Source organism: Myotis davidii, unplaced genomic scaffold (assembly GCF_000327345.1).
Source record: "Myotis davidii unplaced genomic scaffold, ASM32734v1 scaffold167, whole genome shotgun sequence".
Taxonomy (NCBI): Eukaryota; Metazoa; Chordata; class Mammalia; order Chiroptera; family Vespertilionidae; genus Myotis; species Myotis davidii.
The window spans coordinates 2,607,773-2,621,348 of record NW_006300048.1 but is presented as its reverse complement, the minus strand read 5'-3'; the positions used below and the strand labels follow the sequence as shown (position 1 = coordinate 2,621,348).

Here is a 13,576-nt window from a genome sequence, read left to right as displayed (position 1 = left end):
GAGCGCCCCCTGCCCCGGGCAAGCGCCTGCCACCCATTCATACACACACACACACACACACACACACACGATTCGTTTAGAGGTCTTTAATCCATTTTTATAAAATCTGAGCTGGCTGTGAGCAACAGGGTGACAGCAACAGCTCAAGGAAGGGGTAGGTTATCTGCTGGTCCTCGCCTTCCCCGGGTCAGGGCGAAGGAGGTTTCATGGCAACAGCTGCAGCTTCTCCGGCTCCCAATCATGCTCAGGGCTCAAGCGGGGGCGGAGGGGAAACAGCGGGAGGGGAGCTTCTGAGGACCCGACACTGCTTGCTCTCCCTCTCCATTCTCCCCGTTCCCTTCCCTTCTCAGAGCCCCGCGGGCCTGGGACGGAGCAGAGTCCAGGAGCAGTTGGAAGAAGGCGGATGGGACAGAGCACCAAGGGAAGGGGCCCTCGGCCCAAGGAGGGGGGAACCTCGCCCCCCCCTCCACAGCTCCCCACTGAGTTCACAGCACAAAAACACCTCTAGTCCAACAACTCCATGTGGAGGTATACCAGGGTCCAAAGGGGCAGGCGGGTGAGAGACAGGCAGGGGCAGTGAAGACAACAGCAGGCTCAGGAGGGATGGCGGCAAAAACTTCCTTCTACCCGTGGGAGGAGACGATGGGGCGACTGATATTGCTGTTGGTGGTCATGGCATTCAGCTCCCACCTGGAAGGCCAACAGTGACAGGTGTAAAGGACAGGAGGAGCCTCCACCCCAAGCCCAGAATTGCTAACAAAACTAAGAACACACCAGTGCCTTCAACTTCCTGAAACCTTAACTACCCACAGCCACCTCTTCCTTACGGCCCTCCTCCATTAACAATCAGGCCCCGCCCACCACCAAATCCATTACCACCCAGAGCTCCACCTGCAAGCTCAGGTGGACTTCCTGTTTATGTTTACATATTCTTTTGCCCAACACCTGGAGAAAAGCATGGGTGTATACATCGCAGTACATTTCCCAACCTATCTTTCCTCTGCTCAGATCCAACCAGGCATTTTGAACATTTTTGTCAAGTATATATTACATATTCCAAAAATTGTTTTTTACGCTCAACTACTATCCCTTTCAGAAAGAAGCCTGATTCGGCTCTCCTACCCTCCCACCCCAGGACTTCCCCACTCATCCCATCATATTAAAATTAAATCCCTCTTTTTGACCACTCTGTCATTCTACAAAGATTTACCAATAACCTCCTTAATTCCACTATTCACTATAGTCTACTTGACTTAGGTATGAAAAGGAAAACGGTGGGGCTTGCCACCTAGTTCAGTATCTGGTTAAAGCTGTAGTCTTACTTCCCCACTCTCACTGACGTGGGCAGAGCTGCAGGGACCCTCAGGGCCCACCACAGAGGAGCTGTATCAGCCAGAGCCTCCCCATGAGTTCAACTCAGGATCTGAACCCAGAATCACCCCGGACTAGCCAATCTGTGAAATAAGGGTTGAACTTTCCTCCCCCAGAGTGCTCCCGTGATCGTTCTCCCGTGCATTCTGCCACAACAGGTACCTGCATATATGTCGCTCCTAGGCCAACCTATGACCCACCAGGTCAGCCTTGCACACACCATGTCACTGAATACTGATCACATGACCCTCAGCAAGTAAGAGTTAAACTGAACTGATACAAGGAAAAGTACGTGTCGAAGAATGACCCAAAAGGGCATAATGATACACAAAGTACTTTTGGTACTTGACTTAGACCTAAGAGTGAAACTAAAAGGGAAGGTGCTAGGAAGAACCTCCCTTAATGCCAGAACTAAGGTGATTCAGAGGCTCCTAAACTTGTCTTTACTTTGCAGCTAGGTTCTAAGATTTCATCACTTTTTCATCATGTTAACAAAACAACCGTATAGGCTCAGATCTCAGGGAGTGATGCTCCTGAGCTTTGTTTGAAAAACAATTGTTTTTTTTTTCATGTAATTTACCCAGTGGACAGTCTGTATCTCCTTCCACCTCATTCTCCACAAGAATTCTATCTCCTCCATATGAGGTCATGCTTGTGCTGCCACTTACCCTCAACCAATCCCTCCTTCCCAACCACTCACTGCACCTGATGTCATGGGGCAAACAGGACTGGTCCAGGTTATACTGAATGACAGCCAGTTTGCACAGGGTCTTCAGACTAGGGCCTTTAGAGGAAGAATGGGAGACAGGAAGAGAGTCACAGCCAAGGAAAGATTCCGTCCGGGATGTCACCACCCAGAGACAGGGACCCCGATGGCAGGAGCACTTTGGGAACAAGTGTACTTACTAAAGTCCAAAATGTGTAAGTCAGAATGATCTATTAGGTCAAACTCATCGCCCAGGCCTTCCTCAGGAGACGGACTGTAGAGATCGAGAGAGAAAGGAAGGAGGAAAGAATGCTCACGAGACCCTTCTTGCTCACATGCCTCCCAGTTTAGTCACAGACTTAGGCCTTCCCCGAGCCCTCCCCTCTCCTACTAACCTGGTGCCCCCAAAGAGGACAATTTTGTCACCAACAATACAGCAGCACTGGCGCCGGCGTGGACATGGCCCCTTTCCCTTTGGTTCAATCTTTTTCCAGGTAAAGGACACTAAAGAGAAGTTTACATGGAGATTCAATGCCTGCCCTGGCCAGACATCCTCTCCAACCACAACCTCTCGCCTACTCAGGATTCTTTCTTTCCTTCCCCCCTCAAGTGCTCCTCGTTTCTCCCTTAGAGGCAGTGTTCTTTACCAGGGTTAAATTTCCACAGGTCATGGAAGTGCCGGTTCAGCCTTGCATTATAGCCACCAAAAATGTACAGTTCCCCATTGTAGCCAACTGGAAGGAGAGAGGAATGTCAAGGGTGTGCAGACAATGGGTGGGAAGGGGGACGCTGCAGGGGCGTAACAGACACTCACAGGCTGAGTGGCTCCGGCGCCCCTCGGGCAGCACCGGGGTGGTTGGACAGTCCAGCCAGGTCTCAGTCCTGGTGTCAAAGACTCGGATGCGGTTGCAGTAAATCTCATTGTTGGAATGGAACGGCCCAAATCGGTCAGCGCGACCCCCAAAGACATACATGCGACTGCCCAGCATTGTGGCTGAGTGGAAGTCCCTCCAGCGCGCAGGATTGCCCTGGGCAGGAGCAGAGAGATGAGGTGAGCAAGAAGGCTGGGAAAGGATCTGCTCTCACTATTGAACTTCCTATGGTTTCTTCAACTGAGGGTGGGGGTCTGGGAGAAAGAAGAAAGGGCAGACCTTTGTACAGATAAGGGTCCATGTCATGGTGCTGGCATCCAGCTTGTGAATGTCATTGGAAAAGCAGTCCGCCTGAATGGGAAGAGAAAGGAAGTGAAGGAAGGAATATAAGATTGGGTCAGTAGTCTCTGACCTCCATCCCTCCCCTCAAAAACCTGCAAAACAGCCCCAGCTGATTTGGCTCAGTGGATAGAGCTCCGGCCTTTGGACTAAAGGGTTCCAGGTTCAATTCTGGTCAAGGGCACATACCTCAGTTGCAGGCTTGACCCCCAGCCCTGGTTGGGGCACAACAACAACAACAAGCCCTGCAAAACAAGCCAAAGCCTCCCATTCCAGCATTCCCACCCTAAACCTCTACTTGCTTTCCAGACCTACCAGTTGCTCGTAGCCCCCGAAAATGTACATGGTCTTGCCCAAGACACAAGCCGAATGTCCGTCCCGAGCCCCAGGAATTGTTCCTAACACGCGGGGTGTGGACCACTTGTGAGTATCTGAAGGAGATGAGAGGATGGCCAGTTAAGCAACTCTGACCCTCCTGAGTTGCCCTACTCCCAGCCCAGCCGACATCTCCCCAGCCCGTGAGGTACCATTTGGAAGAACAGAACCCCATACTCACTGACGTCAAAGGCGTAGAGCACATTGCAGGCCCCTTCCGTGTCATTCCGCCCGCCCCAAAGGAAGACCGTGTCATCGATGAGGACGGTTGAGTGTCCATACCGCATGTATGGTACCACAGGAGGCTGCCCTCGGATGGTGGGTCTCACCGGGGGCAGCTTTGTCCAGCGCAAGGACACTGTGGGCATAGCTCAGCTCAGCCCTGGAAACCTCCTTCCAGGCTGTCCACCTTTTCCCAAACCAGATCTTCATTCCTTCACCCCCTTGGGCCACAGCAACCACCACCAAAACTCATTCAACCACCTGTTTCCCTCCCTAATGTGGGCACCCAGGGATGTCCCCAGGGTTAGCTTACCTGCATTGAAAATGTGCACATCAATCTGACGCAGTGTCTCGTAGTCTTCACCAGAGCAGTAACCCCCGAAGGAGAATACCCGGTGCCCAACAGCCACTGCAGCATGGTTCACCCTGCGGGGCCCGCCCTCCAGGTGCACTGTCCACCGTAACATCCCCTGGGCCACTGGTTACAGCAACATGCCCCCCCGGCACGGCCTGCTGCCTCTGCTACCTGCACACAAATTAGGGCCACAAGGCCTTTGCCTGGCTCACCAGGACTCTGCCCAGGACCAGCCCTGGCCTCCAAGTGTCACCCAGGTGTTCGACCCACACCACCCCTCCACAGCTCAGGTGGCTGGCCCTGCCCCTGAGGAGCTGCTGAGGTCAAGGAGCTAGCCCTGCCCTGTGTTCTCCAAAAGCAAAGGGTGGGGCCACTCCAACCTGACCGCCAGCTCAGAACCTGCTGATCCAGGGCTCAGCATGATCACCCCCTACTCACGGAGGCTCCACCCGCTCCGTGGCCTGGCACAGGCTCCAAGCCCCCTTCCCAGGCTGATGGGCTCTCTGGTACCTCCGGCTCTGCTCTGCTTACTGCCGCCTCTCTAAGAATCTCTGTGCTCTTTAAGATGGGGAGAGGGATCTCAAAATACTCAGAGCTATTAATAGCTCAGCCAGCCCCAGACAGTGCATTGAAAGCTGGCATGGGTACTTCCAAGCAGAAAGGCTTTTAGGCTTTTAGAGTGGATGAGCTCCCCTATCCAAGATGGGGCGGGGTCCAGGACAGGGACCTCCATAGTACCATGGATGGTTCGCCCCTCGTCGGAAGCTCTGGTCAAACTGAGATGTTGTCAATGGGGTCACCCAGGGCCCCTCACAGGCCTGAGGCGTTCCTTTAACAGCTGGGCCTGGTCTGCTGCCAAAGCTAGGAACTTAATCAGAAAGGTATGTGTCCGCTGTAGATTGTGGGAGTGGGGGCGGGGAGGAAGGGGTTCCTCCTCCTGCCACCTCCCCAGCCCTGCTACCCGGGCACAGACAAGCTGTTCCCAGCAGCTGTCCTCCCCGGAGGGTCCCGGGAAGGGGGGCGACGGTGGGCGTGTGCACGGGAAAGGAGAAGGGAAGCCAAATGCCCTCGGGCAGCACATGAAGAAGACCGAGGTAGAGGGCTGATCTCTAAGACAACCTGCCAAGCTAGCGATAACGGGTGCATCTGCAGCCCGCGCCGGGCACCTCCTGCGGCCGGGACTGCCTTTGCGGGCAGGCACCTGCTGGGTCTGGGCGGATGGATCATCCTCTCCCTGTTCAAGGCTGAGCTTCGGGCACAGAGAGGGCTCAAGGGAGGCCCCTCGAGAAGAAAAAGGCCTGGCTTTCAGCGGGCTGGCACGTCCCCTACCGCCCCGCCTCGGCCCCGCCCCGGCTTTAAGCAGCCACCAGGCCCACCCTGACGGAGCCCCAGCAGGAACTGGTCTCACTCCATGGCTCCCGTCCTCAATCCCAAACACCTGGGACGGGGCTCGTGGGGCCAGACGGGGGGCTGAAGGGCTGAAGAAGGGGGGCCCTCGGTCTCCCCTCTGAGCTCCTGCGCCCTTCAAGTCCATAAAGGCGCGGGGCTCACAGGAGCAGAGCGGAGCAATGCCACCCCAAGGCGGAGAGAGAATCCTAGCTTCTCTCCCGAAAGGACAGCTCGAGCTCATGGAAGACGGGCCCCCGAGGTGTCAGGGCTGCGTCCTCCCGGAGTTCCCCCGACACTCCGTCCTGGCCGCGTTCTCGACGCCTTCCATTCCCTTCACGTGCCTGCCCCCCTCTCTGCTCTCTTGCAATTATCACTCCCCCCCTCCCTTTTTAATCTGAGAGCTTTGCAGTTTTCTCCTTTTTCCTTTTCCCACCACTCCAAGCGCCACCCAAAAGTTCTCCATTTTCCCCCTTCCACTGAGGGAAAAACGCTAGGAATCATTGTCCCCTTTCAGCCAGAGGTCTTCCTCCCTGCATATGGTGGCGCTCTTTCCTCCCAGGTCCCTCAGCGCCTCCTCCAGCCACCAAGTCTCTCACCTGTTCCCCCCCATTCTCCCGCGACCCTTCCCCACGAACACGCTCCTTTCCCATCATCCCCTTAGTTCCCTCCCCAACACCACCCCGCCCCCACCTCAGCCCCCTCGGGCCTCCCCCTCACGGCTCCGGCTCCAGACACGGACGCCCCCAGCACCTTCACCTTCCTTGTCACATCAACCCATCCCGGGCTACCTTGTCAGGCCGGGCCGGGGCGGGGCCGCGGGCAGCCTGGAACCCGTTGAGCGCCAACCGACGACTGGGTCCCCAACGAGATAAACACAGCCAGGCTCGCTTCTTCCGGCGGGCAGCTGTGTGCGCACGTGCAGTCGGGGCCGAGTTCCGGAAGCCTACCGGGACTTGTAGTCCGTCGGTTTCCTTAGGGACGCGAGGTGCGAAGCCCCGCACAGGCGCTCGAGGAGCTTCTACGCATGTGCGGCTGCGTCAGAAAACCGTGGGGGTCACTGGGTAATGTAGTTCTTTGTTTGGGCCCGGATGCTGGAGGCGGGGCAAGGGGCGGAGTCGTTGTCCCCTTTCGCGTCCATCATGAGCACTGGGCGGGGCTGGAGGACTAGGCGCCCAGCACGTCCTGCCCCGGCGGAAGTGGAGGTGAGGGTTCGGCCGCGGGCTCTGAGCGGGTGAGGCGCGCGCAGACGCCGGCGCCGACCGTCGGTGGGGTGGGGGCGGGGAGGGGGTGGGAACGCCGCAGCTGGGACCATTTGAGGGAAGCCCCTGGGGCCTGAAGGGCGTTTGTCAGGTGGTACAGAGGGGAACCCCGTTGAGAGGGGAGAAGGGAACGGGTCCGCCTTGTCTTTGGGAGCTTGTTTGCCCCTCCGAAGTTCCCAAGTCAGGAGGGGGCGGGAAGGCGGGGTTCTGGAAGGGGTGTGTTTTGAGAGATGGCTTAGCCTCTGGTTCTGCTGTTAAATATTTAAGAAATGGCCGAGCAAGGCGGGTGGGCCTCGGCTCGAGATAAGAGCCCGACTTAAAAGGCGAAGGGCCCAGGAGATGCCAAGGTGGGTTGGGGCGCAGAAGGTTGGGCGTTCAGATGTTTTGTGGACACAGGAGACCACAGGAGCTGGATGGGAGGCGGAATGCACAGCTCATTTAATCAGGTCCCTCTCGTGCCCCCCTGTTCTTGCAGCCCGTGCCCGGATGGCAGCAGTAGTTCTAGGGGCAGACATCATGGGCCCGGAGCGTATCTTCCCCAATCAGACTGAGGAACTAGGGCCGCACCAGGGCCCCACGGAAGGCACTGGGGATTGGAGCAGTGAGGAGCCTGAGGAAGAGCAGGAGGAGCCCGGGGCAGGCCCAGCTGGCTACTCCTACCAGCCCCTGAACCAAGACCCTGAGCCCGAGGAGGTGGAGCTGGCGCCGGTGGGGGATGGAGAGGACGTAGTGGCGGACATCCAGGATCGGATCCAGGTATGCTGGAGGAGGCCTTGTTCCCGAGGAGGTGACGGTGGGATCCCTGAAGGGCTGGCCCTGAACTGTCTTCTCTGGCTGTTCAGGCCCTGGGGCTTCATTTGCCAGACCCACCATTAGAGAGCGAGGATGAAGATGAGGGAGCTACAGCCTTGAGCAGCCACAGCTCTATTCCCATGGACCCAGGTAAGAGATTCTTTTCATTATGGGGGAAAGGAACTGGCCAGAGCCAATAGAGAGGTCACAGAGCAATACCCTGTTCCTAAAAATGACAGTTTGTAATCTAATATTTTGCAGACGTCAGAATCCAGGTGAGCCCTAGCTGGTTTGGCTCAGTGGATAGAGCATCAGCCTGCGGACTGAAGGGTCCCAGGTTCAATTTTGATCAAGGGCATATGCTCAGGTGTGGGCTCAAGCCCCAGTAGGGGGCATGCAGGAGGCAGCCGATCACTGATTCTCTCTCATCATTGATGTTTCTATCTCTCCCTTCCTCTCTGAAATCAATAAAAATTTTTTTTTTAAAGAATCCAGGTGAAATGCTATTCTGCTAGACTTGGGGGAATGGGCAGGATTGCCGAGAAATAACAGACAGATTTGGTGACTTTACTAACCCAATGGTTCTGGGTTAATTCAAGGAACGGGCAGGGAAGCAGCTCCCATCTTTTCTATCCTCTAATTGGTCTCTGCCTGTGATTTCAGAACATGTAGAGCTGGTGAAAAGGACCATGGCTGGAGTAAGCTTGCCGGCACCAGGGGTTCCTGCCTGGGCGCGGGAGATATCAGATGCCCAGTGGGAAGACGTGGTACAGAAGGCTCTCCAAGCCCGGCAGGCATCCCCTGCCTGGAAGTGACCACCTTGAGAGCTGCCTTAGCTCCCTGCATTCCACTGGAACCAGCACAGGACTGAACACATCCCTGGTTGTCACGCCCATCTCCCTTCCACATCAAGGCAAATCAAACTTCTCAGAGACCCACTTTATTCAGTCTGTACATATGGGGACATCGGCCCAAGCCCAACCCACCATAGCATGTATCACTCTGGAGAATAAAGCACCCTGTGTACACAGCCCAGAGCTGCACTGCCTGTGCCCCGGGACCGGGTCTGGCTCTCCTAAGCCTCTTGCCTCTCCATGGTGCCTGAAAGGGACAAGCAAGGGCCTGCCCAGCATTAGCACAAACAAGGAAAATAAATAGATGTTGGAGGGAGCCATGCTTAGACACTGCTCCCTGTCTCCTTCCTCTTGGCTTTGGGAACCAGCACAGGAAAGCAGTCAGCCCCAGGTGGTCCCTTCCATGTTTGTGATCCCAGGGCTGCTGCTCACCAAGGAGGGGGCACAGGTCGGGTGTTTGTTCATCCCTTTCTCTTGATCCATCTGGGCCCTTTATTCATTACCTGATGTCCATAGCTTATGTGGTTCTCTTTTTGACCTCCCACGTGGTCTTGGTCGGGCAAGGGGTAAGAGGAAATAATACGGCCCCCTCAGCCTGCACACTGCTGGGGCTGGGGGCCTCTTTGTGCTGCTGGGGGTTGGCGCCCCTCCAGCTATTGACTTAAGGGGCCAGTGGGGCTTGGCATAACTTTGGTGAGAATAATCTGCTGCTGCTCCCCGTGTGCCTCTGCCGGGGAGGGAGAGGAGGAGACCCCTGGCGTTCAAATGAAGATGAAGGGAAGAGGAGAGGAGCCTATGTGTTCCTTTGTGTATTTCTCAGAGCAGCCTCGGGTAGCTGTGGGGTTAGGAGCAGGAGGGTACAGGCGTCCCCGTTGTCCGAACACTAAGCATCTTAGAGCTCAGCCTGTCTGTACTGGCCACCAGGAGGCACCAACACATTTTGGGGAGAAGAGGGACCACTCTGGGCATCCCTGCTTCAAGTGCTGCATCACCCTCCCTAGAATCGCTAAAGAGGCACTGCCTTGCCCCATGTCAGCCAGTGGGGAGCAAAGGGTGGAGGGCTAGGGCAGTCCCAGGGCTGAGTGGGCTGTGGCCCCGTGGAGGAAACGGGGCGTCAGAGAGCCTCCTGGCTGGCAGTTAAGAACTCTTCCGCCCGCTTGTGAGCCTCTAGCGCCTTCATGGTGTACACGTCCTGGGGCAGCTCTGACTTCCTCCGAAGCAGCACTTTTTCTTTCTTGATATCCTTGAGCATCTGTGAGTGGACAGGGAGAAGGGGAATGGTGACCAATTCCCAGTGTATTCTGTGGCTTCCCCTCATTGCTGCGCTCTGCTGCTCCTGCCTCCTCCCCCAGCAGAGCTGTCTATTGCTGCTCCGCCTCCCCCGGTGCCCTGCCACCTGCACGGCCTCCGTCTCCATAGTCCTCTTCAGAAGCTGGATGTCCTCTGCCGTGGGGGTCTCCGTCTCCATCGAGTACACAGGGGGCAGCGGTGGTGGAGCTCGGAACATGGGATACTGAGGAACGGAGGCACGGACAAGTGGGGGAGCCCCTTCAGACTCTGTGAACCTGTTTGCCGCTATTCCTCCTCAATCAGATCCTCCTCCAGCCTAACAGGGACCCCTCAGTTCAAGATGGTGGCAGGAAAACCTCACCTGGGGATTAAGTCGGGCCAGCTCCTCGATCTTTTGCCACATCTCTTCTCTTTCCTTCATTCGGAACCGGCCCCTGAGGGAGCAGACAGGATGGGGGTTGAGTTTGAGAGAGAAGCAAAGGGGGCTGGCGGTGGACAACCGGAGGCTCTGAGAGGAGACACTCACTTCTGCTTCTCCGCCTTGTACTGTTGTGTGCAGTCATCAAACAGCTTCTGATTCATCTCCATAAACAGCTTCAGGGCGTTGTAGATCAGTCCATGGATTGTCCTGCCACCCCAAGAAAGACGAGGTGTAAGAGGCCACAGCCTGCCCTAGTGCCAGGCCCAACCTGCTCTCTACTAGGTGTTGGCTAAGAGCTTTCTCATTTACTACTCCCATTTCACAAACCGCTTCAGTGTAAGCTCATCTCTCCGGTCAAATCATGTGACCTGAGATCGGCATTGCAGGGTTTTCACAAATACTGGTCTGCCTGTCCATTCTTCCTGCCACCCATGCTCCAAGACCCTCCTCCTCCCCACTTGCCTGGCCCACACGAATGGCCTCCAGCAGCATGATGTGCATCTGCCCCACAGCATGCTTGCTCTTAGCAGGAAAGCCTTTACAACAGCGGGATTCAACACATCCTAAGGCCACATCAACTTCTCACAGCGTGGAATTAAGTGACCAAAGCGGCAAAATGTCTGACTGCAAGAAGAGGTGTACTACAGGCCACTGCTCTGCCTGTTTGGTCTCAGAGATCTCTCACGGAGGTATCTTTTCTCCCCATTCCTCAAGATCCTCTCAGCCTACAGTGCGCACCACCCCTACGTGCAGTGACCAGATGAGACTGTAGGTCTCCACACCCTCACAGGCTCCGAAACCACAGCCCCCCGCAGCGCCTACTTGTTCCAGTGGCTCTTGGAGTTCCGGTAGAGCGCAGGGAACATGATGGGGAGGACCCGGGCAGCGTTGTCACTGATCAGGCTCATGATATACTCGTTGTTCCAGTAATAGAGAGCTCGCTCTGCCACCTGGTGGGGACAGGCGGGACTCCTTGAGGACACAGCTTGCTTTGCTCAAGACCCCCTTGGTTCCTGGGAGGTGGGCTGGATCTCACCTGGAAATGGGGGCTGGAGACACACTTGGCAAGCTGGCGGAAGAGTGGGTCCATGACTTTGCTGAACTCTGAAGGTTCAATGACATCCAGGATCTCCTCCAGCTCGTTCAGGAACATCACCTCCTTGGGGCTGTGGGTCTTCGGCCAGAACTTGAGAAGCCCCACAATCACCTGTGAGACCAGGAGGATAAAATTCTCACTCAACACCTGCCTGGTTCTCCAGGAAGTCTTCCTGGCTCCCGCCTCCCCCCCGCAGTGGGCGTAGCTTGGGTGGCCTCAGCTAACGGCTCAGGTTTCTCTGACTTGGATCTGCTTCCTAGGTGTTCATGGGTTTTCTCCTTCAGAGAGGAAGCCATGTCACCTGTTGGGCTCCATCCCTCCTGAGCACCTGCTACGGCACTGCCCCACAGAGATAGACGTGCTGCTGACAGACAGGCGGCGCTGGGGCTTAGAGAGGGAATTACCGGCTCAGTGAGGCTGCTCTCCTTCTCCAGGAACTGCACCACACAGTATGCCAGCTGCAAAGGTTGAGGCAGAAGGGAGGTGAGGTGCAGGCCCAGGTCTCACGGAGATCAGAGCAGGAGCAAGACCCCCACGGGAGAGGCGGCGTAGACGGGAATCATCCCACCCACTCCCTCTGCCTCCCCACCGGCCGGAACATCTCCCCTCCCTGTCCTCTCTGCTGCCAGGCCCAAGCAGGGGTCACCAAGAGGAAGGCGGCTTACCTGAGGGTGGTAGACACTCAGGGACTTGACCTTGTGAAGGGGAAGCAGGACACGGATAAGGAACATCTTGTGCTCTTCCTTAAGGGGCAAGGCAAAGCCGTTGATGATGCTAGGAGTTCAGGGAGGCTCGTTAGGGCCGAAGGGCCTGGTCCAAGCTCAGTGAACCAACCTCCCAACTTCTTTCAGGCATGTGTGACCGCACCCCCCCCTCACCTGCCCAGGATCTCCAGGAGCTCGGCAATCCCGTTGTGATGCTCCGTCTCATAGATAAACCTGAGGGAAGAAAAACGGTCTCCTGACAACCTGAGACCCCTCTGAAGTCCCCCCTACCTCCCTTCTCCCCCCACCTCAGCGGTGCTTGCTTTGCTGCTGAGCCTGGCTCCTGGCCTCACCTGTAGAAGATGTGGTTGATCTGCCTACGGATATAAGCCCGGAGCCCCAAAAACTTGCCATAGATTCGATGCAAGATGGTCTTGAGGAAGTCCCGCTCCCGAGGATCCTCACTGTCAAACAGGTCGAGGAGCTGGGAGCGGGCAGGAAGAAAGGTGGCAAGTGAGGCCGGAGCTGAGGAAGGCAGGGCTGGGTGACATGGGGTCCTGGCTGGGAGAAGCTCAGAGGTTCTCTGGAGAGGGCCCTGGGACAAGGCCCTGGAAAGTAACTGGATTTCTCTGCTCTTCCCAAGGGGACAGCTGAGTATGCATGCGGCATACTGAACGTGGTGGGCAACTTTGTGCTGCTTCTGTTTCTTTCCATTATGCTGGAAGCTTCTTGCAGGCAGAGTAGGTCTGTTTAACCCTCTTAGTGTCCTGTACAGACACAGCTGAAACCCAAGATATTCTTAGAGGGAGAAAGAACTGGGACTGGAGTAAGGGATGTGGGGCCAGAGTCCATGCACTGGAAGGAGGGGAAGGACGGGAACTCAGGGACTCACAGCAAGGACAAACTTCTGGTCAATGTACTTCTTGGCTATGTTTGGCTGGAAGTCAGGAGACTCAAGGAAACGTAAGAAAAACTCGTACACCAGCTGTGGAGGGAAAGGAGCATTCCTTCAGGGGGGATTCCCCAAGGACCGGGAGAACCCTGACGACGGTCTGAGTGCCCCTGGCCCTGGTACCTGGAGATGTGGCCAGGCGGCTTCCAGGGTGGGCTCGTCTTCCTCTGGGTCAAACTCGGCCCCGGTGGGATTGGATGAGGGTGGCAGTGTCCGGAAGAGGTTCACTGAAAACTGAGGGGTGGAGCCCAGGTGAGAGCTCTGTCTGGGTTTCTCCAGGGCGCCCACCCTGCCCACGTTCCCGTTCCTGCGCCCACCATGGTGACAGCCTCTGGGTAAATGGCCTCGGTGACGACGTCGCGGCTATGGGTGATGTACTCCACCATTTCGTTGAGTCCTGCCCGCTTCACCTCCTTGAACTTGAGGTCGCTGAGCGGGTCTGACACAAAGTCGAAGAGGACGCAGCACTGGCGTAGCTTCTGGATAAACAGCTCCTCCCGCTCCTGGGTTGGCGAATCTAGAGGGGCCAGCAGTCAGGTTCCCTCCCCGCCCTGCACTGCTGTGCCCTATTGCTCTCCG

General features: G+C 56.5%; 3 protein-coding genes across 11 annotated transcripts in view; 1 reads left to right on the top strand and 2 right to left on the bottom strand.

Annotated features, from left to right (window-relative positions):
• Positions 1-71: 71 nt before the first annotated feature.
• KLHDC3 (kelch domain containing 3) lies at positions 72-6,586 on the bottom strand. Its single transcript, XM_006776356.2, has 11 exons — positions 6,418-6,586; positions 4,199-4,411; positions 3,845-4,021; positions 3,604-3,719; positions 3,229-3,300; positions 2,892-3,105; positions 2,725-2,811; positions 2,473-2,581; positions 2,278-2,351; positions 2,077-2,155; positions 72-690 (listed from the first exon to the last, which is right to left on the bottom strand). Exons 2-11 carry the CDS (start codon positions 4,350-4,352, stop codon positions 624-626), a joined length of 1,149 nt encoding a protein of 382 aa, XP_006776419.1. The 5' UTR covers positions 4,353-4,411; positions 6,418-6,586; the 3' UTR covers positions 72-623.
• Positions 6,587-6,717: 131 nt separating this feature from the next.
• Positions 6,718-8,713, top strand: MEA1 (male-enhanced antigen 1). 6 transcript variants are annotated; one of them, XM_015572227.1, is made up of 4 exons: positions 6,718-6,808; positions 7,322-7,644; positions 7,731-7,830; positions 8,344-8,713. In XM_015572227.1, exons 1-4 carry the CDS (start codon positions 6,718-6,720, stop codon positions 8,493-8,495), a joined length of 666 nt encoding a protein of 221 aa, XP_015427713.1. In that variant the 3' UTR covers positions 8,496-8,713. The 6 variants fall into 6 exon arrangements, with proteins under 6 accessions (XP_015427713.1, XP_006776414.1, XP_006776412.1 ...); XM_006776351.2 differs by having other exon boundaries at positions 6,757-6,831; positions 7,364-7,644; XM_006776349.2 differs by having other exon boundaries at positions 6,766-6,860; positions 7,364-7,644.
• PPP2R5D (protein phosphatase 2 regulatory subunit B', delta) overlaps positions 8,605-13,576 on the bottom strand; it is a 21,838-nt gene continuing 16,866 nt past the window's right edge. For 3 of the 4 annotated variants that reach the window (XM_006776353.2, XM_006776354.1, XM_006776355.2), the window contains 13 exons: positions 13,315-13,514; positions 13,121-13,231; positions 12,938-13,030; positions 12,399-12,529; positions 12,220-12,279; positions 12,007-12,115; positions 11,746-11,799; positions 11,282-11,452; positions 11,068-11,195; positions 10,351-10,452; positions 10,186-10,258; positions 9,931-10,047; positions 8,605-9,786 (listed from right to left, as the gene is read on the bottom strand). In XM_006776353.2, the coding sequence (XP_006776416.1) occupies positions 9,649-9,786; positions 9,931-10,047; positions 10,186-10,258; positions 10,351-10,452; positions 11,068-11,195; positions 11,282-11,452; positions 11,746-11,799; positions 12,007-12,115; positions 12,220-12,279; positions 12,399-12,529; positions 12,938-13,030; positions 13,121-13,231; positions 13,315-13,514 (1,487 nt within the window). In that variant the 3' untranslated portion in view covers positions 8,605-9,648. The remainder of the gene's footprint in view (positions 9,787-9,930; positions 10,048-10,185; positions 10,259-10,350; positions 10,453-11,067; positions 11,196-11,281; positions 11,453-11,745; positions 11,800-12,006; positions 12,116-12,219; positions 12,280-12,398; positions 12,530-12,937; positions 13,031-13,120; positions 13,232-13,314; positions 13,515-13,576) is intronic. The other variant, XM_015572225.1, reaches the window with a different exon arrangement.

What these genes read in the sequence shown, in the direction of transcription:
- KLHDC3 (XM_006776356.2), bottom strand. Translation starts at nt 4,352, where the DNA reads ATGTTACGGTGGACAGTGCACCTGGAGGGCGGGCCCCGCAGGGTGAAC. An exon ending in TCGGGGGCTACGAGCAACTG is followed by an intron (nt 3,301 to 3,603) that starts GTAGGTCTGGAA and finishes CTTCCCATTCAG; the next exon opens with GCGGACTGCTTTTCCAATGA. An exon ending in CCTGTGGAAATTTAACCCTG is followed by an intron (nt 2,582 to 2,724) that starts GTAAAGAACACT and finishes ACTTCTCTTTAG; the next exon opens with TGTCCTTTACCTGGAAAAAG.
- MEA1 (XM_015572227.1), top strand. Translation starts at nt 6,718, where the DNA reads ATGCTGGAGGCGGGGCAAGGGGCGGAGTCGTTGTCCCCTTTCGCGTCC. An exon ending in GAGGACTAGGCGCCCAGCAC is followed by an intron (nt 6,809 to 7,321) that starts GTCCTGCCCCGG and finishes CGGAATGCACAG; the next exon opens with CTCATTTAATCAGGTCCCTC. An exon ending in CTCTATTCCCATGGACCCAG is followed by an intron (nt 7,831 to 8,343) that starts GTAAGAGATTCT and finishes CTGTGATTTCAG; the next exon opens with AACATGTAGAGCTGGTGAAA.